Below are 27,746 nucleotides of genomic sequence, written 5' to 3'. Positions count from 1 at the left end.
TTCATTTAAAATGGAAGTACCACATAAATAAGTTTCTGCTCTGTAATCCTGATTCCCAAAGTGGGTGGCACTTAGGGACATAATAACAATTTTATATCCATGTCCTATGTTTCTTTCTTAGGAGCAAATGATATCCTATAGGATTATTTACAGCTGGTCAGTATTTCTCTACCACAATGTCATGTAGCATGGGGAACACCGTGAATTACTGTTGGTTTTGACAAAGTATCTGTTCTGGGGGGAAGATCTCCATCCAGTTTTTTTGTGCTGTCAGATGTCTCTGAAAAGATTAAGTTGTACAAGTTCTAGGTTGAGTTCATTCACCTGATAAGCAGTTTAAATATTACTATAAAACCTCCTGTTAAGTAATAAGTAAACAATTCCACTGTTAAACAAGTTACTTTTTCTTGGAGAAGGAAATTTGACCAAAACTGAGATCCATGCATCAGACATGTAAGGATAAACAGTTACAGCTGAAGACACGGGACAAGAGGTACATGAATACAAAACAAACCTTAAAACCTGGGACAAAGGGCAAAACTTTGCAGCTTTGCTCAGGCCACAGAAATTCCACATGGAAAATAATTTAATCAAGAGTTTACCTATAATTTTGTACTAAATTGTGAATAGCTTCATCCTTTGTAAGAACAGAAAAGAAAATTAACCTGTATTCCAACAGTCACTTATCTAACCTTGTATTGAGTTTAGTAACTTGGGTTTAGAGGTCGAAAAAAGAAAATCTGATGGACCCAGGTTTTAGAATCACCATAGGCCTCCAGGACTCTGTCGGCTCCTGCTCTGACTGCGGGCTCTTCCAGACACGAGCCAGATTTTGTTCCACGTTAAATCATCTTCCTGTGCACTTACGAGAAGCCTCTAAATAGAATTAAAATTTTTAGAGTTGGGCACAGTTCTACGGCAATCTTCTAGACTGCTGATAATAGTAATATAAAAAGAGAGAAAGGAAAAAAGAAGAGTAGCAATGGAAAGGAAGAAAGTAATTGGACTAGAGGGCTTTTAGGATGCAGAAGCAGTCTGGAAACATCCTTCAGCTCCATGTGAAGGAAAATGAATCGTGAATCAGCTACTGAATGCTTTAGTGCAAGAACCAGTAACCTCCTTCTAATGCAAACAATAACATCTGATGTTTTGTTTGCCTGAAGAGAGTTGGGGGCAGTTAGCAGCCCCAAAGAGCACATCAAGAATCTGTAACCATCAGCTGAGCTATGGTCAAGATGCCAGATCAGTACAGTATATTATGTCCTTCAAAAGCTGGTGGTAAAAAATGTAAGAAAGGAGGGTGGGGAACTTCACATTTAATTGAACTGTTAAAAATTCAGTTTGACTGTGACTAGCCTAAGTGACTTCAATTAATAGCTCATCAATTCATAACTGAACTTTCTTCGGATGATCTCAAGATCATTTTGTGTATTTTAATTTGTATTTGTTTTGTTTGTTGCAGGATTAATAACAACAATTCTGCTAATTTTCTACAGCATCTACGTACATCTTCTGCCATGAAGTTGTTTAAATTACAGACTCTGAAATCCTTGTGGACTCTGAAGCCTCCTGAGAGGGCTTTCCATGGGCACGCCAGGCTGCTTGTCTCTGATGTATATTCACAGTATGAGTCCATCAGGCGGGGCAAACAGGAAATACCAAAGTACTTTAACTTCGCAAGTGATGTACTGGACAAATGGTCTGAGATTGAAAAGGTAGATGATCTTTTGTGCAAATGAGACACTTTGAAATTTCATTTGAAGGAAGTTAGGTTTTTCTCTTTATCAAAAAAATCAGTTGCCAAAACCAATTTGTATTAGGAAATTGAACAAAATCTCATTCTTTCTTGCTTTAGTTCAAAAGTGTTTCTGACCCTTGGTGCTCCCTGTGTAGGTAGAAAAACCAATGGTAAGTCCCTTTTGACTTTGATTTAATGTCAGAATGGCTGTGATTATTCCTTCTGAATACTATAATATTAGATATTCACATCATAAAAATACAGATAACAATAACATTGCATGCAAGGGAAAATTCTCCCACAAATGTTTAATCGCCTTGCTCCAAAGAGGATTCTGCATTTGTCCAGGTGCCCTGTAGTTAGAGACCACTTAACTCCCCTCTTCCTGAGCAATCAGACTGGGAAGAGTCCTGGGACACCGTGTTGTCCTACTGTTTTATTTTGTCCTCTACCTGTGCTGCCTCTGTTTAACAGTATTCCACAACTCAATCCAGAATATCAGTATTATGTGAAGTATTTCACATTATCTGTTGTTTTGTAGAGGCATTAATGCTCAGCATAAGGCTTAAACTGAAATAGGATCCAGAGTAGGACTTGAGTCTGGATACAACTGGGCTGGTAAAGACTTCAGGTTCAGAAAAAGAGAATTTATTGGGGAATATCTGAGCTTGATCTATGGCAAATCTTGATCTATTAAGGGCAATGGAAAAATAGTAGCTTATGTGCCTGTTGTGAAATACTTGGATCTTCCATAATTTGCAGATACTTCTGCATTGTGATTTCGTGGTCCTTCAGAAGAAAAAATGTGGGGTTTGAATCCCTATGTTTTGTAGGCTGGAAAAAGACCTCCAAACCCTGCGTTTTGGTGGATAAATGGAAAAGGAGATGAAGTGAAGTGGAGCTTTGAGGAGCTGGGATTCCTGTCTCGGAAAGTGGCCAATGTGCTGACTAAAGTATGTGGACTGCAAAAGGGAGACAGAATTATTGTGATCCTGCCACGAATCCCCGAATGGTGGCTGGTGTATGTGGCTTGCATGCGCACAGGTCAGTGAGTATGTCTGAGACTCAAAAAGCTGGTTAATGCAAACTGGTGGGGAGGATCAAGAATTTATGTTATTTAAAACAGAAAAGTAATGTAATAATCTAGCGAGTGGCCTGGCTATCAATTATGCAGGCAGTCCTGAAGGATTTACACAAGGTGCGGTGGGAGAGGTGGCCTGTGCAGCAGGCGTGGAGATGACAGAAGATAGGGAAGAACCATGGAAGTCACCAGGCAGGTGCACGTTTCATTCCTTACAGAAGACCATTAGCAGCCACCATACCCCCTTATAACTGTTCGGCTTGGGAGTGCCAGGGCAAATTCATCTCAGAGGTCAGTTTGGGAATAGTTAATAGTTTAGGTTATTAGAAAATACTTAGATGTAAAAAATGCCATCCCAAACTAACTGTATTGCTCTTCCAGGAATTGTCTTAATTCCGGGAACATCCCAGTTGTCAGCCAAAGACATGTTATATCGACTCCAGGCGTCAAAGGCCACGTGCATCATTACCAGTGACACGCTGGCTCCTGCCGTGGACTCAGTGGTGTCTGAGTGTCACTTTCTGAAAACCAAGTTAATTGTGTCCAAAGGCAGAAGGGAGGGATGGCTGAACCTCACTGACCTGTACAAGTGAGTATGAGTTAGTAACACTGCAGTCATGATGCAGAAAGCAGACCTGTTGCTCACAAGTGCTCATTTACAACTATTCATTGTCTACAAATACTCATCCAGTGCCAACATTAAGGTGTTAATCATGACTGTTTCATTGCTGGTCCACATCAGAGTTGTTTACCTAACAGTGGTCTGGTTGTGGGGAGTTTCTATCGTGTTCTTTAGGGGAAGTCTGTCTTTGAGGAAGGTGTAACTCCACATTATAATAGTCTAACTTGGTTAAAAGCTTCTGCGAAGCTTATTTGGGGTAGGAGTTCTGCAATATGCAATACTTCTTTACATTCTGAAGCCTCTGTAAAGTAACCATTGAAGTCTTGATTGCATTCTCTGTTTTAAAGAAACCAATCTGCTGACCATTCCTGTGTCAAAACAAGGATGCAAGACCCAATGAGTATCTTCTTTACCAGTGGAACCACAGGTTCTCCAAAGATGACTGAACATTCCCAGGGTAGTCTTGGTTTCAGACCCCTTTTAAGTGAAAGGTATGAAAGCTTTGAGCCTGGGTCAACATGAGATAATCGAAGCTGTGTAGTAGAACTGATAAAAAAATTACTGAATAAGAAATACCAATGTACAGCCCCAGTTTTTCTCCCTCTGAAATCAGACTAGAAACTCCACCAGATTTCTAGAGGAATAGGATGATGCCCAGTATTTCCATTTTTCAATGAATGTCTCTTGCCCTGTCTTTAGAATGGTTCAAAGGACAGCCATCAGCTGGGAGTACTTCAGCACAAAGAACTGAGAGATACCGTGCTGTTTGGGCTGCAAAATGCTTTGTGGCGTGTGTAGATGAGCAGAGGCAGAAGTTTATGTTGGTTGCACAGATCACCCTGGTTCCTCAGCAGCCTCAGAACTGAAATAACTGGTGTCCGACGCAGTACGCCCTATATTCCCACCTAGTGGAAAGTCTCTTTATGAAATTCAGACTCCTCTCTTTCCCTTACTTTATCTTATGTTATGACTGATGTCATATATCTCTGATATACATGTGTGTATATATATATTTAAACAAATGTATAGTTAGGTGCCCTTTTATCCTAGAGCTAATTCATAAAATAAATTTATTCAGACCGCCCAGTGCCCATGTATCTTGTTAGAAATCTTGGGCTAGTTGTGGGGTTTTTGTTTTCTTTGTGGTTTGGGGTTGGTTTGTTTGGTTGGTTTGGGTTGTGTGTAGTGTTGGTTTTTTGTTTGTTTTTCTGTGTGTGGGTTGTGGGTTTTTTAAGCAAAACAATTTCATTATCTTTTCTTTCATTTTTTTCCTCCTCTGTCAGGTATTGGTTGGATTCGACGCCCTCAGACATGATATGGTGCACAGCAGACACAGGATGGATACTGGCTTCACTGGGATCTCTTGTTGATCCCTGGGTTTTTGGATCATGCATCTTTATACATATGCTCCCAAAGATTGAATCAGCAGCCATCCTAAATGTAAGGAAAAACTCATGGAGATATGTTAATCTGCAGAAAGAGCACAAAAAATAATTCTTAACAGCATCCATAGATTTCATGAGAGTTGTGTCCATGGTTATGTTCAAGATGGTGTATCTGTTGCATAAAGCCCCTGTTTGCATTTTTAATGTACACAGAAGGGACCAAGCCTGTGGTTCATTCGTACATTTTGCTCGTGGCTGGTAAGCATGTGAATGAAAATAATCCAGAAGCACCACCAATTGCTTGCCTTTTATTCTAGTGACTGTGAAAGTGATATCAGCTGGTATTACTGCAGACTGAAACTGAAGTGTTCCCCTGCCCACACCGGCCAAGATGAGAGTGAAAACCTCCCTATAATGCTGACAGGGATGGGCTCATCCTGCCCGTGCTCCAAGCTGTGTGGTCTGCGTGTCATGTAGACACATTAGGATGGGATTTTGTCCGATCAAATGTAGTGTGAATCTCTGTATATTACACCAAATGTAGGAGGGTTTCTTACTCAGTAGAGAACACGTGGTACTTTTACATGGGAAGGAGAGGTACATTTGCTCCCTGTATCACCTGTTTACTGTACATCCACAAAGCAGTTTTTTGTCTGAGCGTCATATGTCCATCTTGTTTAACTAGACGCTCTGTGAATTCCCCATTGACATGCTGGTTGGTGCTCCAACGTTGTTCCGCATGCTGGTGCAAAATGATCTCTCCAGGTATGTCAAGAAATTATTTTTACTACTGTTTAATTTACCCTAACTAAACTTTAATGATCTCCCAGATCTAGCTGCTTGACCCAAAATAAGGTAGTAATTTATTTTAAAACATCCTTCATGAAAAGACTGTCATACAAAATTTGTGACTTTTGCTGAGTTTTGTGATCAAACACAGAGAAATTTGCTGTTTTCCCTCAGAAATTTGAGACCTTCACTACTGAACTTGTGAGCAAATCCCTGAGGGTATGAAATTATGTTAGTTTCTCTATCGTAATTTTCAGTTGCCACATTAATTGTCCATGTTTTGGGAAGGACTGTCATCCTGGAAGCTCAGTGCAACATAAGTGTGAGGGAGTGACCTGTGGCAGTTGTATGTCATCCCGGGCTCCAGTCTCACTGCCACCCCTCCCTCCCCTCTTGCACTTGTCACTTGGGCTGCTGCAGAGGGACAGCGATCAGGGCCCTGGCTCAGCACATCACTTTGTGGTTAGTTACAGGCATGTCCTTAAATCCCAGCTGACTTCAGCAACATTTTTACTTTATTTTTCATGTGTGTTTGACTGCTGCTGCTCATATGTCTAGTGTTGAGCACAGACTGATATCCTTGCTGTATCAGGAGCCGAAAGATCAGGAATCCTCTGATTTCCCCACTTCATGGGGCTGAGTCTCCCAGTAAACAACTCTCCAGTAATATTTATGGCTGCATGCATTTAAGTGCTGCTTCTTTTGTGTTTTAACTCCCTGTGAAGCTACAAATTCAAGAACCTGAAGCACTGCATGAGTGGAGGGGAGCCACTCAACCCAGAAGTCATGGAGCAGTGGAAAAGCAAGACTGGGCTGGACATCCGTGAAGTGTATGGGCAGACTGAAACGGTACATCTGCAGGATCGATATCCCATTAAAACTTTGTAATTCCTTTTTGCTTTACAATGTTTTAATGTTTGTTTTCAAAGAACACAGCCAGTTTCTTCCTTCACGTTTCTGTGAGTGTTTCAGTAATCTCCTCCCCGATAACCTCTGAAGGAACACCCTTTCAAGGCTCTCCTCACAGAACCTGCCCAAAACACGGATTGCTGGGAGGAGATGTGCTCTAATATTTCTATAGATGTCTCTAAGCAAATTCCAAGTGAGAGTGACAGGCAAGAGGGTGGAGTTTGAATCTAAGGAAGAAGACTGGTTAGCAGAGGGCATGAATTCTTTGCAGAAAATGGAACAGGATTCTTTCAGACAGTTGCTTGATTTTGCTTATCTGTACCATACAGCACTGACACATAGGAGCCTGTGAATCTTAATTCCTGACTTTGGAATTATTCTAGGAAATACGTTTAATGAATTGAATGTGAATGTAGCAATATTCTATTGCAAAACTTTGTTTTGATTTTTATTTTTACAGGGAGTAATCTGCTGTGTTTTTAAAGGAATGAAGATTAAACCTGGATCAATGGGGAAAGCAGTTCCCCTTTATGATGTTCAGGTTTGTTGGCTGCTTTTTAGATTCTTTCATAGGGCACTTTTGGTTGATTGTTTTAGTGTTTTTGTTTTTCTCCATTGGACTAAAATATGTCTTGTTTTTCATTCTAGATCATAGACAAAAATGCTAATATTCTGCCTCCAGGACAACAGGGTGAAATTGCTATCAGAAGCAAACCTTTAAGACCACTTGGTTTATTCACTGAATATGTAGTAAGGACTTTATTTTGTTCCTCATCACCACCAATCTCCCCAAAATCTCTCCAGTTGCATAGTGGTTCAAATGACTGAATATTTTTCACCTGTTTTTTATTTATTGCCAGAGTAATTTGTTTGTTTGGATTGGTGGATGTTAGAAAAGGGAAGAGAGGAATTTGCTTGAGTTAAATTTTTTAAGGAATCAAAATGTTTTTGGTTTTTAAACCTGTTTTATTTTATAGCAATGTCAGTACAATCCTGAATGTCCCTGACTGAAAAATGAAGTTCTGGTGCATTCACTTTATGTGCATTATAGCATAATGTACAGCTAATGCATGTTCAAAATCTAACCTACTGTTCGTAAACCACTTTAAGAATAACCCCAAGAAAACTGCAGAAACTGAACGTGGGGATTTTTATGTCACTGGAGACAGAGCGATTATGGATGAAGATGGATATTTTCAGTTTATTGGAAGAGATGATGACATCATCATTTCTTCAGGGTCAGTTTGCATGCTTCCTCTCTAAATCTGCCATTGTGTAATCTCACATGTTGTGTTCGGAGCTTCTGACATGATAGTCCTGTGATGAATGTATTGACCTCTTGACTTAGAAATACTTGCTGCTGTTATTAGCTTTTCACAGACCTGCATTATCACCTTGGTGATATCAGTGGCACCTCTGTATCCATTTCCCCTACAACACCTCATCTGCTTCAACAAAGAGTGAGGACTTCCATTGGCAGAGGAGGGATTTTGGTCTAGTTTGGTTTTTGACTAAAATTGAAGGACGTCTCTATTGGAGTAAAAAAAAGCATTGAAACATTTCATTTTTAACGTGTTGAAATGAAACAATTTGATATTGTATGACATGGTACCATGATGTGGCATCAGCTGGTGCTGCAGACCCCAGCTGTCAGGGTGAGACGGAGCCACAGGAAAGGGGAGAAATGGAGAGGTGTCCGCAGCCTCAGCAGCCCTCTGCCACGGGACCACTGTGAAATGCTCCTGCCTTCAAACACAACCAACTTTCCCATTCTGCCTAAAGTTTCTGTAGTTGTTTTTTGTTGTTGTTGTGTTCTTTGGTTTTTGTTTTGTGTTGTGTTTGGTTGGTTTGCATGTGGTTTTGGTGGTTTTAAAAAACATTTTGTTCATTTTCGTTTTCCAGCTCATAAAACCAAATCCTACCTTTTTCTTTCTGTACCTAGATACCGCATTGGGCCATTTGAAGTAGAGAGTGCCTTGATAGAACACCCAGCAGTAGCAGAAACAGCAGTTATCAGCAGCCCAGATCCTCTCAGAGGAGAGGTAATGATGCTGAACAGTGATGGGGGAAGCAATATGTTTGTCTAAATATATAACTATATAAAGCAGTTCCTACTTTACTGAATAACCTGCAGCTCTTAGGTAGTCGTGTCGTCATAGATAATCCTACGGGGGGTGACAGGCAAAATCCCTTCCCATTTACATGCATTTGCTCTTCTTAAGTTCTTTTCATCCCAAGGGGGCTTTCTCTGTGGAGAATGGTACAGTGATGTTTACCTTCTCCTGATCAGACCTTCTTGTTGTTAAGCACTTGTCTATACGTTGAAATTGTCTTTTCTGGCTGTCTTGGTGTAGCCAAAGTTGTACTGGAGCTGCCCCAGCATTAGTCTTGAGCTACCCATATGGCGAAAGCACAGTCCTGTGCTGGGATGATATGGGCCTACTGTCCTCACTGTGAACTTTGGAGAGAAACAAAATGTCCCTCAGCTTCAGGGAGAGCTCTGCAGAGACACTTCTTACTTGACCCCTGCTGAGAGGATAGAGCAAATGCTCTTGCTCTGTAATGAGGGCAGGAAAACTGTGCTTTCAACTTTTCCTTTTGCAGATACATGTGCAGAAGCTGGGCACAACCATTTCTTACATTGCACTGGTTTCTCTGTTCCCCCCTTTTGTGTGTCATGACTCTGAGCAGCGCTGCTCACTGGTAACCTGTGTATCAGCTCTTAAAAATGGATGGTGTCAGATCACTTTTATTATTTTATTGCAGGTTGTGAAAGCCTTTGTGGTCCTGTCCCCCACCTTTTCATCCAGTGACCTGGAGAGTTTAACCTGTGACCTGCAGGAGCATGTCAAGAAAACTACTGCTCCATATAAATACCCTAGAAAGGTAAATGCTTCTGAGGAGAAACTTTAAACCAGAACACCCTTCCATAAATCTCAGGAGATTTACTATTTGGATTTTCGTGATTCACCCGACAGTGGTAAAGTTTCAGCTAGAGCACTGGCTCCAGAAAATCTTTCCTAAATAACATTAGTTTACATTGTTTTTCATGTATTGGAGTAAAGTGCTTGTTTAAATCTTTCTAGACTTCGTATGATACCCTAGTTAAGTCTGCATGTTGTAAGTCAGGCTCACAATCATAGTTCTCCATTTTGTGTTTAATATTCAACCAAGCACTCTCCAGTGACTTTAGGGTAGTGCGGGACTGACTCTGGGTAAGCTTTTATCTACTGGTCCTCACAGTTAATAAATAAGATGAAAGCCTGGGGGGATACCTTTGGTATAGCTCAGTCATCCCAGCGCTGCAGGAAAAAAGCTACTAGCGGTGCTCTAGTTCACTTGTGCAGAATTTGTAGAAACTAAGGACCATTAAAGACACTGTACCGATAACATCTTTTTTCTTTTATTTTTGTCATTCATCTCTGACATCTGATAGCATTTCAGTATTAATCCTTCTGTAACAGTATTTATGTTACATTACTCAGTTTGGTTAGCTGGGAGGCAGCTACACAGATGTTTGACCATCTAGGCAGCAAAAGAAATTGTTTTCACTAGTAGCACGAAGTGCTGCCTTTATTTGACTTGGACTATTAATATATCCTTTAGGCAAGCAGCTTTTACTGATGAGAGGCCACTTAGTTTTTCACATATGCTGAGAGCCAGTCTTGGAAAACCAACTCTGTAGAACATGCTACATTGTTTTCTGTCTTTTTTTATTTAGGTGGAATTTGTCCAAGAGCTGCCAAAGACAGTCACTGGGAAGATTAAGAGGAACGAATTAAGAAAAAAAGAGTGGGGGCAGATGTAGCATTGTTTGGAATTTAACAGAACTTCTTTCATTCCATTAGCAGTATATAAATTTCTCTGACATCTGCCCTCCTTCTGATCTATTTTTGTTAAATGCCTGAGCATCAAAAACTATAGAGAACACCAAGTTGTGATGTTTGTGCCTGCGTGCAAAGCTTCTAATGTCAGTATCATGGTTTCAGTTCCTGAAGCACTGCTGGGAAGGGGAACAAACCATACAACTCCATTCTAGTCCTGAATGTCTAGAAGTTCACCAGGATTTGGCTGGCAACCCATCTCTTTTGGACAGCATCCAAAATCAGTGAAGAGATATTGCTGATATCAATTGTCTAGTTCCAAGCTGCAGAAAAAGCGGGTGTAGATTTGAGTGGTTCATATGCTCTATCCTTAAATACAGCTTGTTTAAACTGAATGCAGCCCTCCTGTCTTTTACTGGAGATGGAAAGACTTCTCTTTATTGATCCCACCATGTGACCTTCATAAACCTTTCTTGTTTAATACATGTGTTGATGACAAGCAGTGCAAGCTTCTCCCATGCTTTATCCACAAAAACTCTTATACAGAAGTAGCTTCATTGCTTGCTCTCTGTTCTGATCTCCACACACAATAGACAAAACTCCTGTACCACTTCTGGTGGTCTTTAAAATGAAGTTTGCTGTTGGGCAGGTAACCCAATTTGTAAAACAGACTATGCTTCTTTGCCATAGTACACGCTTGCTACAGGACCAGTCTATTTCTGCAGCAACTTAGAGATGAAACCAGTGAAAAAACTCCCTTCATCTGCTTTGGATGATCACATCTCTGCTTAACATTTATCTCTCTGCTTTATGAAGAAGCAGGTACTGTAGTGTACACAGCCTTACTTAGAGTTGCACATGCAATAGTGGGCCATACTTTAGGCTATATCAGTTCTTAGCTGTTCATCCTCAGTTTTTAAAATTTTGTGTACTCAAAGAACATCTTGTTTTCTGGCATCAATTTTAATTAGCTGACAAAACCTCTTCTGTTCATTAAATAAGAAGAAATTGCTGGAGAACTATAGCATCTTGAGGCAGGAAAGAAGGTCTTTTACAACTGTGTCTCAGTGCCTGGAGTTCTGTGTCTACTGCAGCTGTAAAGTAAGATTTGAAGAATTCTAATTTTGAAAAAGTAAAATATTTTGTTTCTTGAGAGTAAACACTTTGTTTATGTCAGTGAAACAATTTCTGTACTAGCAACTGCTGAAATGAAAGCAATTGTCAATAAATACCACGTTTGCTTCATTCTATTTTGACAATAGCTTCATTTTTGTAATGCTCCTTAGGATTTCACAGAGATTTCAGAACACTTTTCACTATTTTACTCCTAAGGTTTCTAGGAGCATTAGATTACATGATAATAAGACTAATCATTAGTTTCTTGGATGCACTTGTTTGGGCATGTCACTTGTCACTGCCTCAAGCTCTTTCCTGTACCCAGTTTAGTTTCCTGTAAAGCCTTGTACTCCTGGGCCTTCCAGAGACTCTGGATCTTCTAGATCTTTCTTCCTGGTTTCAAACAAGCAAGTGTTTAAAAACAACAAAAAATCTGCAAAAAGTGGAATGATAAGTGTACAAACTGGAATTCAGAGCCCCTGGATACTATTCTTAAGCTCCAGGAATGTATGAGGATTGGGAGGTTTATTTTGGGGGGGTTTTCCCCTCACCAAATTTAAGGACCTAAAATCAAGCAACCAAATTCAGAGTTGGGAAAGTTCAGAGCATTAAAAAAAAAAATCTGAATGATGCTACCACACTGAAGACAGGAGTTTTACCACTGATTTCATTGAGGTCATGACTTTCTAAATTCTAGTGTAGCTCATTTGAATAACTTGCTTCAGGCTTCAGTGCTAGAACTGTCACCTACAGTGATCCCTTGCTCGGCTGACCTTAGAAACTGGTTTTCTGTTGTGCTCTAGAACCCACTACACTTCTGTGTCTCATGTTCAAGACAGGTGGTTTGTTTAATTCTCTTCCTCTGTTCAGGATCAGAGAATCACCAATAAATTTCCTCTGATCCATGCAGAATGATTTCAGAGACACAGACTTGCAGCTACAAGCACATGGCTTTCTTTTGGAGCCACAAAGTTTGAGACTTGACTGGACTGTATCATTCTGTCTTAAAAATACAATTTTCAATAGAGTAGCCATTCTCTTTGAGACGTCCTCTCCATCCCTCTTACAGCCCAGCTTCAGTTTGATGTTATTCTCGGAGGTCATGGCAGGACTGTTCTCTGTTCAGCAGCATGTCATCTAAATCCACATAAGCGAGCTTTCTTTTATTTTAGGTAATAAATGACAATGGTAACATTCTGCTTCCGGGAGAAGGTGGCAACCTTGCCATCCAAATCAAACCAGCAAAGCCTTTTAGTCTTTTTCCTAGATATTTGGTAAGGAATCAAACACATTTTGGGGAATATTTTCAGTTCACTGGTGACTTTTGAAGTGCCTCCCTCCAAGCACGTGTGCTTAGCTGCCTAAAACATCTAATGTATGTGTATATTGAGAAATAGCTATGCCTGTGAGGGGAATCTTTGCTTGTGTTAACATTGTAAAGATGTAGATCAGCGTTTTCAAATACATCTGAGGAGACAAAGAGGCATCTAACTTCCTTTTGATTTCAGAAAAATTAAGGGTGCCTAGGCAGATTTGAAAATCTGGAAATGGCTTCCCTGAATCCCAATGAGATCCTATACCTTGAAGCAATGTCCCCTAACTATTCTTCTTAAGTCAACCATTAAGCAAATGTGGCCTAAGTCACCTCTCTTCTTGACCACTGTGAGGACATGATGTGGGTGTCCAGACACCAGTGAAGAATTCCTGTCTGCTGGGAGCTCCACTGTGCTCACTATAAGTAATTTAAAGGCACATTCGTGGAGCTCACTAAACGATTACAAAAAAAAATTGTCCAGCATCTGGCTCAGAAACTTGTATTTCCACTGGCTTGAAAGAAATTTGATTGTAGAAAATTGCATTATTCATCTTAGTTTTTCTATTGAACATTATTCACCAAGTTAGTGATTGCTGAGTGCTGCCTTATTCTAGCTCTCTCCTTTAGGTGTTAAAAGCTTTTATTGTTCTGTCTCCTGAATTTACATCTCATTATCCTAAAAAATTAGTCCTTCAGCTGCAAAAGCATGTGAAAAAAAGTTACTGCACCTTACAAATACCCCAGAAAGGCAAGTATCACTGCATTCTGAATATACAAATAGCTTCTTGTAATGCACCCTAAAATTAAAGCTCTTATAATCAAATCTAATAATCAGATTAAAAATGCAATTGGTTTATATTTTGGAATAGTAGAATTTTGCTTTTTTTTTCTCCTGGAACCTCTTTTAATCAGGTTTTGAAACATAACATTGAAAATCTGACCCCATCCTAGCTACATAAGCAAACACTGCCTGGCTGAATGGCATAGGCCTATCCTGATAGGATTTGATGTTGTTGTCTTATGTTGAAACTACAGATGAACCTATATTAGATTTCACTGTGATTATGTACAGGGAAATGAAATGTTCCTTCGCCTAATCAAATTGTGTCTATTAGCATAATTTTTTCTTAATTATTTTCAACAAAAGAATCAGATTTTACAAATTAAATACAGTAATAAAATATTAAACTTATTTCTAGACATTCTGAATGACTAACTGAACAGAAAAATATAATGTTTGGATGTTGCAATAACAGGGGGTTTGATACTATAGCGTGGGCAAAAGCCTCGGCTGGCGGCAATCAATAGCTTGTCAAGTTCCTCGGCAGAGTTACCGCAGTTTGCTCTGGTCGCGGATTATCAGGCTCAAAGGGTACGGCAGGTTTGGGGGAGTCTCAGCGCGATTTTCACAGCTGGTTCCTGGTGACAGTGGGATGTGGAACGGCCTTTCCAGGTGAGGCAGGAGTCAGACTCCCCTGCAGGGTATCTAGAATGATTGAAAAGATCCACAGGGCACCCATGTTCAGAGTTAGACATGAAACGTTTGTCAGGAGTAGCAGGATAAGCCCCACCTGGCTGAGCAATGATCTGCCAGCTCCCACCAGAAGTCTTCAAAACAGACATCACCGTCTTTGGCTCTCCTTAGTCTCTGCACAGGGTTCCAACAACAGTGATGCAGGATTTGAATTCCCCTTCCCTTTTCCTGAGCAACAGCTTTGTTCTGGGAGATTAATTTTTTCTCTCCTAGATTCAGTTCAGATCAGAGGGAAAACATGTTGGACATTTGAAATGTAATCCCATTTTTGGAGTAGAATAACTAGAAATAACATTAGATTTTTAAGTGCAACCATAAAAACATGTTGAAAAATGTAGTCTGGCCACAATTTCAGATCCTGTTTCTTTTAAAGCACATTCAAATTTCACATGTAAGTACTTTTTAGCAAAGTAATCCATGTTGTCTGAAGTGAAGTAATCAGATTGTTCATGTAATCCATTTATTCTGTGTAAGTAATACATTTTTTAACATAATCTAATTATGACCTTGGGAAGTAGTTGTTTTTCAAGAATTCTTAAAAATAGAATCCTGAAACAGATTATCGTGGTCGGGTACTGCTCTATGTTGGGCTATAAACAGACCTGGCTCGATTTTCCCCGAGCCTGGTACTAGTGCTGGGAATTGCTCGTTACAGCAGGGAAGGTCTCGCTCAAGATTCCTCTCTGCTGCTGTCACAGACTTCTCGATCTATACATTGGGTCAGTCAGACTCCCCAGCATGCTCGTGCAGTTTTGTAACAATACAAAACCTGAACTCAAGCAGAAAACAAATGAAGAAACAAACAGGTGATCTGAAACATTTCTGTTCGGTGTGTGGGCAGGAGTCCCAGCTCTGCCTCATCAGGCCGGGCTTCGTGCAACCAAGTAAAGCCCTTTAGCTGCTCCCTTTGAAGTCCAAGTTGTGCTCAGATTCAGTGGTGTGTGATTGTCCTGCACTACTGATTCAAGGAGTTACTGAGTCTCGCAACTGATGAGCTCTGTTTCTCTGAAATGTACCATGTTCTTTTTGTTGGGCACTGGGACTGCGGTGCTGCCTGCCTGCTGCATCCTCAAAAGAACCCGTAGCTTTTAAAATCACGGGTTTGCCACAGAAGAGGAGCACAGCTTGGAATCGAGCTGTGTTGCAGTGCTATGGATTGTTGTTATTTCTCTTTACAGAGGAGTCGGAGTTTGTTCGACAACTACCAAAGATGATCTCTGGGAAGATCCAAAGGAATAAGCTAAGGAACAAAGGGTAGGGAAGAGCTCAGCTTTGCTGCTGAGCTCCCGAGCAGAATACGCTCGTCCTGTTCCCTGTCAGTCTTATGAGGTGCTGGACAACCTTCTGAAGAAGAGTAGAAGATACCAATTATTGTTCTGGTGCTTTTGGGGTGTTTCTAAAGCAATACATTCCCTATAATTTTAAATGTAGGTGGGAGAAACTGTTTTGAAAATAATGATAAAAGCAGGGAAATCAGACTTGCCTTTAGCTCTTGCCTTTATTTTTCTATGTGTGTTGTTATCACTGAAAGCCACAAAGTATGCAACTATGTGTCAAATGTTATTTTGTGACAATGGGTTTTTTTTAATAATTGTTGATGATCAGACTTCCGGCTTTTGCCAGTGCTGGGTTACATGTAGTTTCAGGATTAAACATAATCAAGTATTTCCTGGACTGGGTAGTCAGTTCAGACTGTGAGATATTTCCATAACAGTCAAGCACAGTTACGTGGGTACGGGTGCAGCAGAGGTTTAGATCATCCCTGTTAGGTCACATCTCACATTTCTTGTTACCCCTCTGTAGCGCTTGCACCTCACACAGTACTGCTACAGCACAGCCTATGTACTCTTTATTCTTGCTTCAGAAGATATAAGTAGTAGTTGAACTCTGCGACTGATGCCGTATTTACTGGGAGCACAAAAACACCAGTGAACCAAAATAACCCCAGGGTTACTTATCTCAAAATTTCCTGGTTCTGCTGTAAACCCACTATGCCGTACCCATGAGCACACCCGCTGTTCTATTAAGAGCCTGGGAAAATAGCAAACGTGCTGCGTAGTGAAGCTGTTGGTGACCTTTCAGGACAACTAATTGAGTTATTAACTGGCACACAAATGCAAGTCCCAGGAGAGGCTGTGCCAGGAGGGTTCTGCAGGTAGATCTCGCCTCTTTCATACCCTAAAGCTCTGAAATGGATATTGCTTTGCTTTCCAGCTAGAAAGCACGTAATTGCCTGAGGTCAAAAACAACGAGAAAACAAATACACAAAATGCTGCGTCTGTGTAGAATTACCTCAATTTAAATGAATCTGAGCTTGCACTACTGAAACCAGGGGAGAGGTGAAAATTTATTTATTTAGGAGCAGAATTAGACCTCAAATGAAAAATAAACCCCACTCTCTGGAGTATTTGCATCCTGAGAGTGTTACACTTTTTAAGGAGATTACAAAAGCAACCGAAAGGAGGTGGGTTTGGTTTTTTTATTAATCAATTCTTTGGAGATTCTTTCCACAGAGAGTCTCTAGGCTGCCTCCTGTCCAAAGTGGTGTGCTTGAAGTGAGCAACAGACCTGTCAGAGAGGAACTGCATCATCTGCCTTGGGTGGTTCTCTGTTACACTGCCATCAAAAGCTGCTCTGAATTCTGCTTTCTGGGACCAGGTAGTAACATTTGGGGAGCAAATGGGAAACTTCTCTGGATTTCGTTGCTCTTGCCATGAAAATCACTGGTCAGCTGTTTTTCTCCAAGTGTGCTGGTGGAAGGCTGCTACAGTACGCTCACTTTTTGAGGGTTTTCATACTTCTTATTTGTTTGCTCTTGGACTTAGAGGACAAATTAGTCTGACCCATCTGTGTGTGTATCGTCCATCATTATTGCACTGAATAATGGTTAATGATATTTCCAAACAGTAGCAGCTGTGTTGTCTGCCTCAAAATGTATTTACGCGGCACAGGCAGCCAGCGGGATGTCGCTAGAGCTGTTGCTGTAAACCCGAGTGCTCTGAGGAATTTACCTTGTTTTACCCGGGAAAAAGGGCCAAACTGGCTGCCTTGCAAACTTGTGAGCAAACTCACTCATTGATTTCAGTCTCTCCACATTGGGTTGAAGACAGGCTTAATGCCCTCTCATGTACCTATGTTAGAAATACCTAGTGTTCAGTGTCACTGTGTGTGTATGTTACACAGTTCAAAAGCCCCTTAGCAGCCACAGTGAAGTGAAGAATGGGAGAAGTTATTGCAACGTGGGGAGAGCAGGTGGAAGATATTGTGCCCTGTTACAGAGGTGTGAAGTTCCTCAAACCCCGACCCAAACATTCTTGCTCTGAATCTCACTGTGCTCCTGAAGTATAAATTCAAAGAACTGAGCACTGCACTGTGCTTTTCTCCAGGTTTCACTGGGAATTTCATGTGGATATCACTGCCCTGTCTATTTTAATTTCCCTGACTGAGTACATGGGCTTCCTGGCACCTTAAGACAGTTGTCCTTGCTCCCAATCTTGGTTGAAAAATGGTAAGAGGAGAAGCAGAACCAATTCAATGGCAGACAGATGAGAAAAATGGGGTCATTCTCTTTTCAAATCATCTTAACATCAGTAAACAGTGTCACTTCAGACAGTTGCTGTGTGCCCTTTTTAAAAAGTGTTAAAATGAGAGACAGGTAGCCTATAATTACTACAGCTTTGAGTGTCTGCTTTTTCAGAATATCATATGTGATTTACCAAGCTGGGGAGGATCATCTCCTCACAGTGAACTCTACAGCAGTAGGTTGGGGGAGCTGGCTCCAAGTCCACAGTGAGACACAGAAGACAGGGAGAGGTTGTACACGACTTGTGCAAAGACACTGACTCCACATTGGACAGTTTACTTCTGAGTAATTTCAGAGCTTACTTTCAGTTTGCAAAATTGACTTGAAAGCTTTCAGATACCCCTAACACACAGCAATCCAGTGGTTTTCCTGGAAGACTGGCCATTGATGCCTGCAGAGGTTCCACAAATGGGCTCGAACAGCCTGGTTCTGCCTCTCCATAGTCCATTACTGCCATGGCTGCTATCTCTGTTTGTTGTTTCTAGCAGCATCTCTGACTGGTTCCTGGCTCTGATCCTTAATTATACCCTTATTGCATCTATATAGAATCATAGAATCATTTAGGTTGGAAAAGACCCCTTTCATTCCTATACACAACACTCTCACTGTACAGGAATGAAAGGGGCCATCAAACCCAGCTCTTTGGTGGATAATTAGGAAAGGAGATGAAACAAAACGGAGCTTCGAAGAGCTGGGCTTCCTGTCCCAAAAAGTGGCCAACGTGCTCTCTGGCCCGTGTGGTCTGCAAAGAGAAGACTGAGTTTTAGTGATGCTCCCCCAAATCTCAGAGTGGTGGCTGCTGAACATGGCTGGTATGCGAATAGGTGAATTGTATCATTCCTAATGGTCTGTAGACTGTTAATTTCTGTGCTGAAAGTTGGTTAACAATTCATTAAACAATAAAATTTCTTATTTGACTTTGTAGCTTGAACATTTGACAATCAAAGGTGCTGACAGAGCCAGTCTCTTATGACTGACAGAATTACCTTCATAATTTTTCTTTCACTTTCTGTGATTTGTGTCGTGTTAAAACAACATGGTTGTCCTCAGTCAATTTGATTTACCTTCAACAGACTTAAGATCAGGCTGATAGCGTTTACTGCCCCCAGATTCTGCTTTCTACTTAAATTGTGACTGGAGCAAAGGATCTTGTAGCAACAGAAGCTATTTGGTACTTCAGATCCACAGATCTGTATTCAAGCTCGGGTGTGGGACTTGTTTTACGTTCTTCTCATTTCTGCATTGAATGATGCCGGTATTCGAAAAATCAGGAGAAGCTATGAAGTGATCAGGACTGAAAGTGAAAAATACCTTAAAAATTTCCCATTTTATTGTACTTTCAGGTGTTATCATCATCCCAGGGACAATACAACTGACAGCGCAGGACATTTGCTATGGATTGCTGGCTTCCAAGGCTAAGTGTGTTATTGCAGCTGATGTGCTTGTTCCTGCAGTGGACTCAGTTGCATCCAAATGCCAGCTTCTGAAAATGAAGCTAATTGTATCTGAAAGCAGCAGGGCTGAGTGACTGAACTTCAGTGATTTGCTCAAGTAAGTGCCTTCTACCTTAGCTCCATCATAGTTCTCTCTAGTGGAAAATTGCTCATGTTGTTTAAAGGCACTCGTGTCTCATTAATGAACTAGATACCTTTGAGGGGGTGGGAGAGAAGGCAATTTAGTCTCTTTTCTATGAAGAAAGAGAATATTTGGGAACAGCCAAATTTTTAATTAAAAAATAAGTAGTCTTACAATGTCTAGGTTTGTTACATGTGACTGTGAAATAATATGGAAAAATTGATAGGAAAGCCTCTTTTATTGACAGCTGTGGCCTATTTACCCTCTAAAGCTCAAAGAAAAATATTTTATGCAAATTATTCCAATCCATGTTCCTAAAAGTTGATGATAAAGCTAATGTGAACAGCTTTTCACTTTGAAAGGCTGAAAAAGCACACTGCCAGATGAACCTAGTGTGTTTAGGAATCCACCGGCCTCACTGCTGAGAAGCAGCTACTAAAATGGCAGCCAACACTCTTCACTGCAGTGCTCGGGACTGTGGAAAGGGAGGAGAAGCAGAGTAGGGAACAGAAGCGAATACCCTGCTGCAATCTGCTCAAGGCCCTAGGTGTGATTTTACCAGCTGGTATTTTGTTAAAAGCATCTATGTAGCTAAAACCATTCTTTCAAGGTGGGATCCAAGCTCTCCAGTCACTTTAAGAGCTTTATAAGATGTACCATGTGTTCTCACAAACACAGATGTCTGAACTAGCATGACCTGTGCGGCTCGCTGTACAGTTGCACTGTATTTCCATCTGCTCCTTTGAACAATTGCCCACTTTGGTGTCACTACACTGGCAGACGGAGGAAGCAGTAACACCACATTCTCAAACCTCTTAGAGCTACTAAAACATTGTCAAGTCAATTTGATGAATCCTCTTTCATGCTGGGCTAATATTCCGTGGCTCAGTTCCATGGCAGAGGGTAAAACTGATTTGATAAAACCTAAATATTGTCTTGGAACTGTGTCAGTCCTGCAGAGGCTGCTGCTGGCAGTCGGGCAGGTGGGCTGGCTGGTTTCCCCGGGTGCTGCCTCGCGTCCTCGCCTGCCTTAGCTGGCTGTCGAAGTGGCCACGGGCTGCAGGGCTGCGGAGCAAGCGCTCCCAGGCAGCCAGCACAGGGAGGGCCTGGCCAAGGGACAGACTTCCCATTCCCAGCCTTGCAAGCATGGGCAATGTTTGCGTGTCAAGCAAAACGTTTTTGAACATCAGTCCTGGCAGAGAAAAAGAAGCAGGTTCGCTTTCTTATCCTAGTATGAGTTGGGAAATATTTTCCTCCCATGCGCCAGACGACCAAGAGTTTGAGCCTCCCCACACTTCCCAAATGTGGCAAGGATAATCAGTCTGAGGGACCACCTCAGAAAGAAGTGGTGGGTCCTCCATCAGCTAATGACACTAAGGCTGGAAGATGTGCTTTCTGGAGCCAAACACAGGAGGCTGGGCCTTTTGGTGGTTGTTAAGGGAGGCAAATAAAAGACAGCCAGTTGGTGGTTTTACTCTGGAGAAGGTGCACATGGAGAATAATTGAAGAGCACATCAGCAACACTTTATTACAGAACTAGCAGTGCAAGAGGGAAGGGATCTCAGTAGTTTCTTAGCCCTCACATCTCGCTATACAAACAATCCTGCATGTGCTGGGCACAAAAGATCCAAGCAAAGTGTGCTGAATAACACCAGCCACTGTTTCATATAGCCTTTCATTTTTATTAAGGGCTGTCCATAACTGTGTGAAGACGAAAAGCTAAGATCCAGTGGTAATCTGTTTCACCAGTGGCACCACAGGCTCCCTCAAAATGGTTGAATGTTCCTATGGAAGCTTTGGTTTGGATTGGAAGGTAAAGTATTCAGATGGTTATGCCTTTACAGCTCTGAATTGTGAAGCAAACAGAAGGGCTTTTCTATGTGATAAAATTATGATAGATGATGAGGGTCCCCTAATACTGTACGTGTCATTTATGTTGTCCCCTCTGCTGAATTGTACCCAGGAATCAAGGATCTTGTTCGATATGGTATACAGCTCCATTTTAGAAACTACTTGACTGTTAATCTGGGCTAAATAACATATTTAAATAAATGAGTTAGGAAACCATTTGATTTTCTTTACCTTTGCCATCAGTATAAAGGCTAGGCAAAAGGCATTTAGTTGAACTCTTGAGTTTTGGAAGAAATTTACCATGCCTTTCTAAGAAAACAAACAAACACACGAAAAACCCACATATTTTTTTAATCTCTGCTCGCAGACTCCCTTATATCTGCCACTTTTGTTCTGGGTGAATTTGACTCCCTCAGACATCACGTGGAACATGTCGGACCCTGCTTGGGTAAAGGCAGCTATTGGGAGCATTTTTGTTCCATGGTTCCAGGGCACATGTGTATTTGTACATGCCATGCCACAGTTTGATCCAAGAGAAATCCTAAATGTAAGAACACCATGCTCACAATGACCAGTTACTCGTATTTCATGTTGTTTTCCAGGTAGGCCACAAAACTAAGCCTCTCAGGTTTATGAGATTAGCTGTTTTAAGGCGGCATAACCACAAGGTGATTGTTCTTTGAATAGGAATATAATACAGGAAGGATTTTTCTTGTGTGACTCTTGGGCACAGGATATTGCCACCTGCTTACAATCAGTAGGAGTTACTGGTATTACTTAAACCTCTCCCCTACTGTATTTCACTATTGAAATGATAAATGAGCTAAATAACATGTAAATTAATATTTTAATTATACTGGTGTGACCCTTAAGAAAGGCAAGTCCATACTGGAAAACACTAAAGCTGTGAGATTAGCTCGTTCTTAAAGGAAATTATTTTCAAGCTTTTCAAGCCATTCTGAGTTTTAGTCTAACACAGAGGGAAGAGTACTGTTCCCAAATGGCTCAAAGCACCTATGTGGAAACGTGAACATTCCTAACGTGGGAGTTATTTGAGGATTTTAATCCCATTTCATTTCCTTTCTAAAATGGTAGTTGCTAGTTTGGTTTTCTATCTTGTGTAAATATCTTGGCTTTGGAAATACCCATTTGCAACGTGCATGAGGTTTCACATCTCTGCACAAAATAAAGTTTGGTAGTAGAGGCTGCTTTACGCATGATGTGGCTGAAGACAAGGCTGGTGAATGAGAGGTCTTCCCCTCGCTTTTCTTTATCGCTACATGTCCCCCTCGCTGAGCAAATTTTCAGTAAGTCTTAGCTCTGAGTGACTGTGAATCATCTGCTGCTATTAATAGGTGAGAAATAAAGATGTATCAGAAAACAGGTTCAGCTGAGATCTTTGTTTTTCAACCAAGGCATTCATGTTGTGTGTTCTGTCCCAGCTAAAGGAGGATATAGAAATTTGCCAGTCCAGACCAACCTTTTAACACAGCATTACCCTCAACTCAGCTGGAGCTCATGGAGACTTGGCCCTGTACCACGTCAGGCCCTTTGTCAGGACAGCTGAGGCAATTGCAGCATGTCTAAAGCTTTATGACAGTCCATTTCAGAAAGTGTGGGGCCAAATAAGACTGACACAAGCAAAATGTTCAAAAGAAAGCTCTAATTTTAGGTGCCTTCATCTTGAAGTGCCTGACTTTGTCCTAAGGTGAGATGTGGGCCGGGGTTTCATCCCAAGGGATGGTCCTTGTGCTTCAAGTGAGCATCAGGACAAATTAGGTACACCACTGATGTACCACAGTCACTGTATCACCTCTTCAGCTGATGTCTGCAGCACGGTAACATCTTTCCTGAACACTGACAGTGATGGCAATTACTTTCCTTACCATGTAAGTGAGGTTGCAATCAGGTCTTGTAATTTGTGTGCTAGTATGGAATAGAAAGGAGTGGTTAGCAGCAATTTTCCAAAAGCAATATTGTTTAATCTCCTTTTTTTTTTTTTTAATTTGTCAGAACTTGTGCAGATATCCAGTAACCACTCTATGCAGCACCCCTACTGCATGTAGGTGCAGCATGACCTCACCAGGTACCGTGTGTCTGCTATAAGTGACTGCCATGTCTGTTCAAGCTAAACTCACAAGAGGCTTATTAATGAAGAAATCCTGGTAGTATGTAATGAAGTTCCCAGAAATGGCCATAGATCTTGCATGCATCCAAATTAAACGCCCTGCTTGTATGAATCTTGAAAGCCTCAAGATTTAGGAATTAATGTGTTAACAACAAATGTTCAATAAGTGCCAGTTATGAAAAATCAGAAGTAAAAATGTGAACATCTTGAAGACTGCAGCATAGGCAGCATCTGAATGTCAGACATAGGCTTGAAAAACGAATGGTAGCTGTTCAACAGTTTCTTCTGAAGACCTGTAGGTACTGTAGACACACAGATGAGTGAGAGAGAGAAAAAAAAAAATCACAAAACCCCCACAAACTACCCATGAGTCTGTCCTTAGTAATATAAGTAGGCTGTCTTGAGTTGTCATCACCAACATCAGCCACCAGTAAACATTCACTGTTGGCCTTTGTGTCTGGTCTCAAATGGTTTTTCCTGTGTGATGTAGACGTTGCTGGTTTTAATCCACACAAAAAGCTTTAAAATTTAAAGAAAACACGGATGGAGGTAAGAAAGCAGAGTTTTAATAAATGGGTGGTAAGGGAGACAGGACTTGGGGGAAAAGTCATCTTAATTTTCCAAATTCTAAAACAATTTTGAGAGAAGAGGAAAGTATAAATCAAACACTGTTGAGAGACTTGAACACATGCTTTTCACTAAACCAAGACAAGTAACAAGTGGTGTTCTTCAAGATGAGTCTTTTCCCTTTAGCAACCGACAGGCTTTTATGCTACAAGTGAAGTAACTAAAGCTAATCAGTGGTACAGGAAGCATATTCAAAACACTACTGGAAAGCAGGTTATAGCTGTACCGGTTCTGGTTGTTTTTTAAAAGTCACTGGGATATTAAAAAAGCTGCTGTAACAGACAACAGGAAGACTCACTATCATTACTATCAATCTGAAACAAAATTATTACTGTAAAGCTAAAGTTGTACCAAAAATTAAACTTAATTCCCCTTATCCAGTATCATATAATGGAGAGCTTCTCATAAGAAGTTTCCAAACAGTATTTAAATTCAAATTGTGAGACCTAAAAAAAAAAGACTTTATAACCCCCCACTCCAAGGATTAAGCCTTTGAAAAGAGCAGCAAAAGGCTATTTATTTGCAGGAAATTATTGAAACGGATTCTGTTCAGTGACTACTGCATTTCCTAGAAACCAACAACTGCTGTATGCACAGCTAATGTAAACACACATGTAGTTTTTGCTGAGACCATCTGCAATGCCTGCATTGTACTTCTATGGTTCTACAATGGTCAAATCTATTACTCTGAATCGTCTCATAATATTCAAGTATTTTGATACAGCAGTTCTTCCCCTTCAAGACTTGGCATATCCTTGTAGAGCTATGTGTATGTGTGTGTATATATATATATATAAATAACCCTCCATCATACAGGAAATGATCAGTTTTAGCTCGTTCTGTTGTTGACACGGAAGAATGTATGAGTTCTGCAGTCACACCAGTTGTCAGTTCGCATCGTTAAAAACTCTTTGCAAGCAACCCTCTTTTTCAGATCTCTCACTTCTGTCAATACTTCCTGATAGAGCTGATTCTGCACTGCCTTCTGATTTCTGTAGCCACCGGAGCTAACACAGGAGAGTCCATATACCTCGGGATGGCCACACATGCATGCACACAGCTTTCTGTGCTGGGTAAAGGCAATGCAGAACAGAGCCCTAGAAGAACAACAGCAAGTTTCACCACAAAGGTGACGCACCCCTGAGCACTCATATCTGCTGTAATGTCAGCTCCACCTGCAACAAGCATTAAAATTCTTACACGTGGATTTTAAAAACGAGATTTCAAAACAAAACCCACTCTCCTCTTTAAAATTCCCTTTCAGAACTCTAGGGCAACTTTAATGGGTTTCAATTGTGTTTTCTTTCCCTCCTACCACATTTTCTACACTGTCAGCACATCATTCCCCTTGGACTCGGCTTCTGTTTCACTGTGATTCTCGTTCTCTTGTTTTACTTCTTTTGAGCTCTTCTCATCCTCCTCAGTTTCTGGTTTTACTGCCTTCGAGCTCTGGTCTTCTGTCAGAGCTGATGGGTTTTGTTGTGTGTCTTTGTTGCTCTTCACCACCTCCTGGAGATTGTATTTTCTGAACAGAATATAGTCCCTCACCACACTCAAGCAACAGACGTTTTTTATTATTTCCACCACAATTGTATATTGTGGGTTGTTAAGATCAACTTTGTTTTCTGGATTGAGGCTGCCCACAATTCCTGTAAAACAAAATGTAGTTTAAAACGTGCTGGAAAAGCTGTTTCAGAGCAGAAGCATCCCCTACTGAAAGGAGAAAAGAGAGAGGAGGCAGCATCCCCCTTAGTTGTAACCAATTACTCGTTTTTGTAATTGCTTAAAATAGCAGAGCACAGCAGGACTCTTGGCATATACCACCAGTAGTACTGAAGTAATTGAAAATTATCCCACCAAGAAACAAAATAAGTAAGGTGGAGCTATTTTCCGCGTCATATATTCAGTGGAAATAGTACTGCATTATTTCAATGTAACATCTGGAGAGAAAATCTGATAGCTGTCATTTCAAAACACATTTTAGAACATTCCAAATTATATTCAACACTGTACTCTCTTCTGCTTGTTGCCTCTTAAGACATCAACACCAACAAGGAATATTGATGTCAAGCTTTTTTAAGTCTTAGAGAAGCAACAAATACATATGCCCATTAAGACCACTTGTAGTGATCTGACCTATGTTATGCGTGCAGTCACGGGCTACTTATATACTTGGTTTTAGTTCTGTGTGAGATCCATACATACCTGCCAATTCCTTAATTACTTCTTCCCTACTCATGTGACTGTTATTACGAGCTTTGTAAACAATCTGAAAAGTACCCTTATTAGGGGCTTTAAACCAAGGCTCAAAAAATGTCTCCGCATATTTTTTCATATCCTCCATAAAAGCCTTGCAAGTTCCAGAAATGGGCAGCATGCGCAGAATGACTCTTGTCTTCTTCTTTTTAGTGGCGTGCATGTCCTTTAGTATATGGTGCACCAGGTTCTCCGGTTCTACAAGAAAAACAGCTAGGCATGAGAAACAAATTGAAGGCATTTTCTCCCTTCTTACCCACTCTAAATAATAAGCTGGGGAAACGCACGCTTGGCTGCACTGCTGTCAGCCTCAAATCCTTTTCTGTAAAGAGTTGTTTCACTATACCAAAACTGGATAATCAAATATTGTCAAAGTGGATTCCTCTATCTTTAGCGACTCCACTAATGACAAAATTCAGTGGCAATGCCAAAGGGAAGGGGAGCCCTGTATTTGTTTGGTATACATGACTTTCTTGGGTGTCACACTCCGTAGCCTGTTACTAACACTGTTCAGAGCAGTCTATCCCCGCAGCATTACGCAGCGTTGGCTGATGTCCCACCTATGCCCCGGGTCCTGATGAAGACCACGTTGTTGGCGCCGCTCTCCACCGACTGGAACCGCCGCAGCTTCTGCTCCGTCGAGGTGCGGATCTGGCCGACCTCCTTCTTCAGGGCAGCTTCAACATCGTCCTCATCCTCCTCCCTCTCGCTTCCGGACAGCCGCTCCTCGTGATCTGAAAACTTCACACAAGGAACATCTCTTGTTTGGTGAGTCTCAAGCAACAAGGCCCACAACTTAAAATCCACCAGCGAGGCCCTGCCACACGCAGGGGCCTGGAGAGGACGGGCAGGGGCCTTTTCTGAACCAACCCGCAGGGTTGCGCTGGGGTTTGCTCACAGAAACGGGTATTTCCGTGGCAGGGGGACCACCGATTTTTTTTTTATGTACAAAAAGGGAGAGGAGGCCTCGCGGAGCTGCGCTCCCCGCCCCGCCGGCCTTAGCGCTGCCAGGCTGCGGGAGGCAGGAGCTGAGGGGGCCGCTCTCCCCGGCCTCGGGGCCGCCCCCCGGCCAGCCCCGAGCCACCGGCGGGGCGGCCCGTACGCACCTGCTCGGGCCCGTAGAGCAGGTCCCCGTACTCGCCGAGCAGGCTGTAGGCCTCCCCCACGCACTTGCGCTCGTTCATGTTGCAGGTGATGAGGATGCCGCGCATGCCGGCCTCCAGCTGCCGCCCGCCGCCGCGGGGCCGCTTGGCCCGTCCCGCCGCCGCGAAGTGCCCCTTGGGCCGCCGCTTCCGCGCCGCCGGCTCCGCCGCGGCCATTGACCGCCGCCCGCTCCCGCCGCCGCCGCGCGCCGCGATGGCGTCACCGCCGCAGAACAGCGCCGCCTTGCGGCCCGGCGGTGCTCGGGTCCTC

General features: G+C 41.8%; 2 protein-coding genes across 2 annotated transcripts; one reads left to right on the top strand and one right to left on the bottom strand.

Moving 5' to 3' along the window:
* Positions 1–1,481: 1,481 nt before the first annotated feature.
* On the top strand, positions 1,482–11,088 carry LOC135994204 (acyl-coenzyme A synthetase ACSM4, mitochondrial-like). Its single transcript, XM_065644588.1, has 13 exons — positions 1,482–1,715; positions 2,572–2,782; positions 3,201–3,408; positions 3,789–3,932; positions 4,725–4,881; positions 5,512–5,591; positions 6,341–6,464; positions 6,985–7,065; positions 7,173–7,274; positions 7,635–7,762; positions 8,467–8,566; positions 9,291–9,410; positions 10,246–11,088. The coding sequence occupies exons 1-13, from the start codon at positions 1,518–1,520 to the stop codon at positions 10,330–10,332; spliced, it is 1,740 nt and encodes a 579-aa protein (XP_065500660.1). The 5' UTR covers positions 1,482–1,517; the 3' UTR covers positions 10,333–11,088.
* Positions 11,089–24,005: 12,917 nt separating this feature from the next.
* On the bottom strand, positions 24,006–27,653 carry THUMPD1 (THUMP domain containing 1). Its single transcript, XM_065644858.1, has 4 exons — positions 27,440–27,653; positions 26,894–27,074; positions 26,283–26,531; positions 24,006–25,726 (listed from the first exon to the last, which is right to left on the bottom strand). The coding sequence occupies exons 1-4, from the start codon at positions 27,650–27,652 to the stop codon at positions 25,401–25,403; spliced, it is 969 nt and encodes a 322-aa protein (XP_065500930.1). The 5' UTR covers position 27,653; the 3' UTR covers positions 24,006–25,400.
* Between the last annotated feature and the right edge of the window lie 93 nt (positions 27,654–27,746).

The sequence above is a fragment of the Caloenas nicobarica genome, chromosome 14, assembly GCF_036013445.1.
Source record: "Caloenas nicobarica isolate bCalNic1 chromosome 14, bCalNic1.hap1, whole genome shotgun sequence".
NCBI lineage: Eukaryota > Metazoa > Chordata > Aves > Columbiformes > Columbidae > Caloenas > Caloenas nicobarica.
This window is presented reverse-complemented; position numbering and strand designations above follow the sequence as displayed.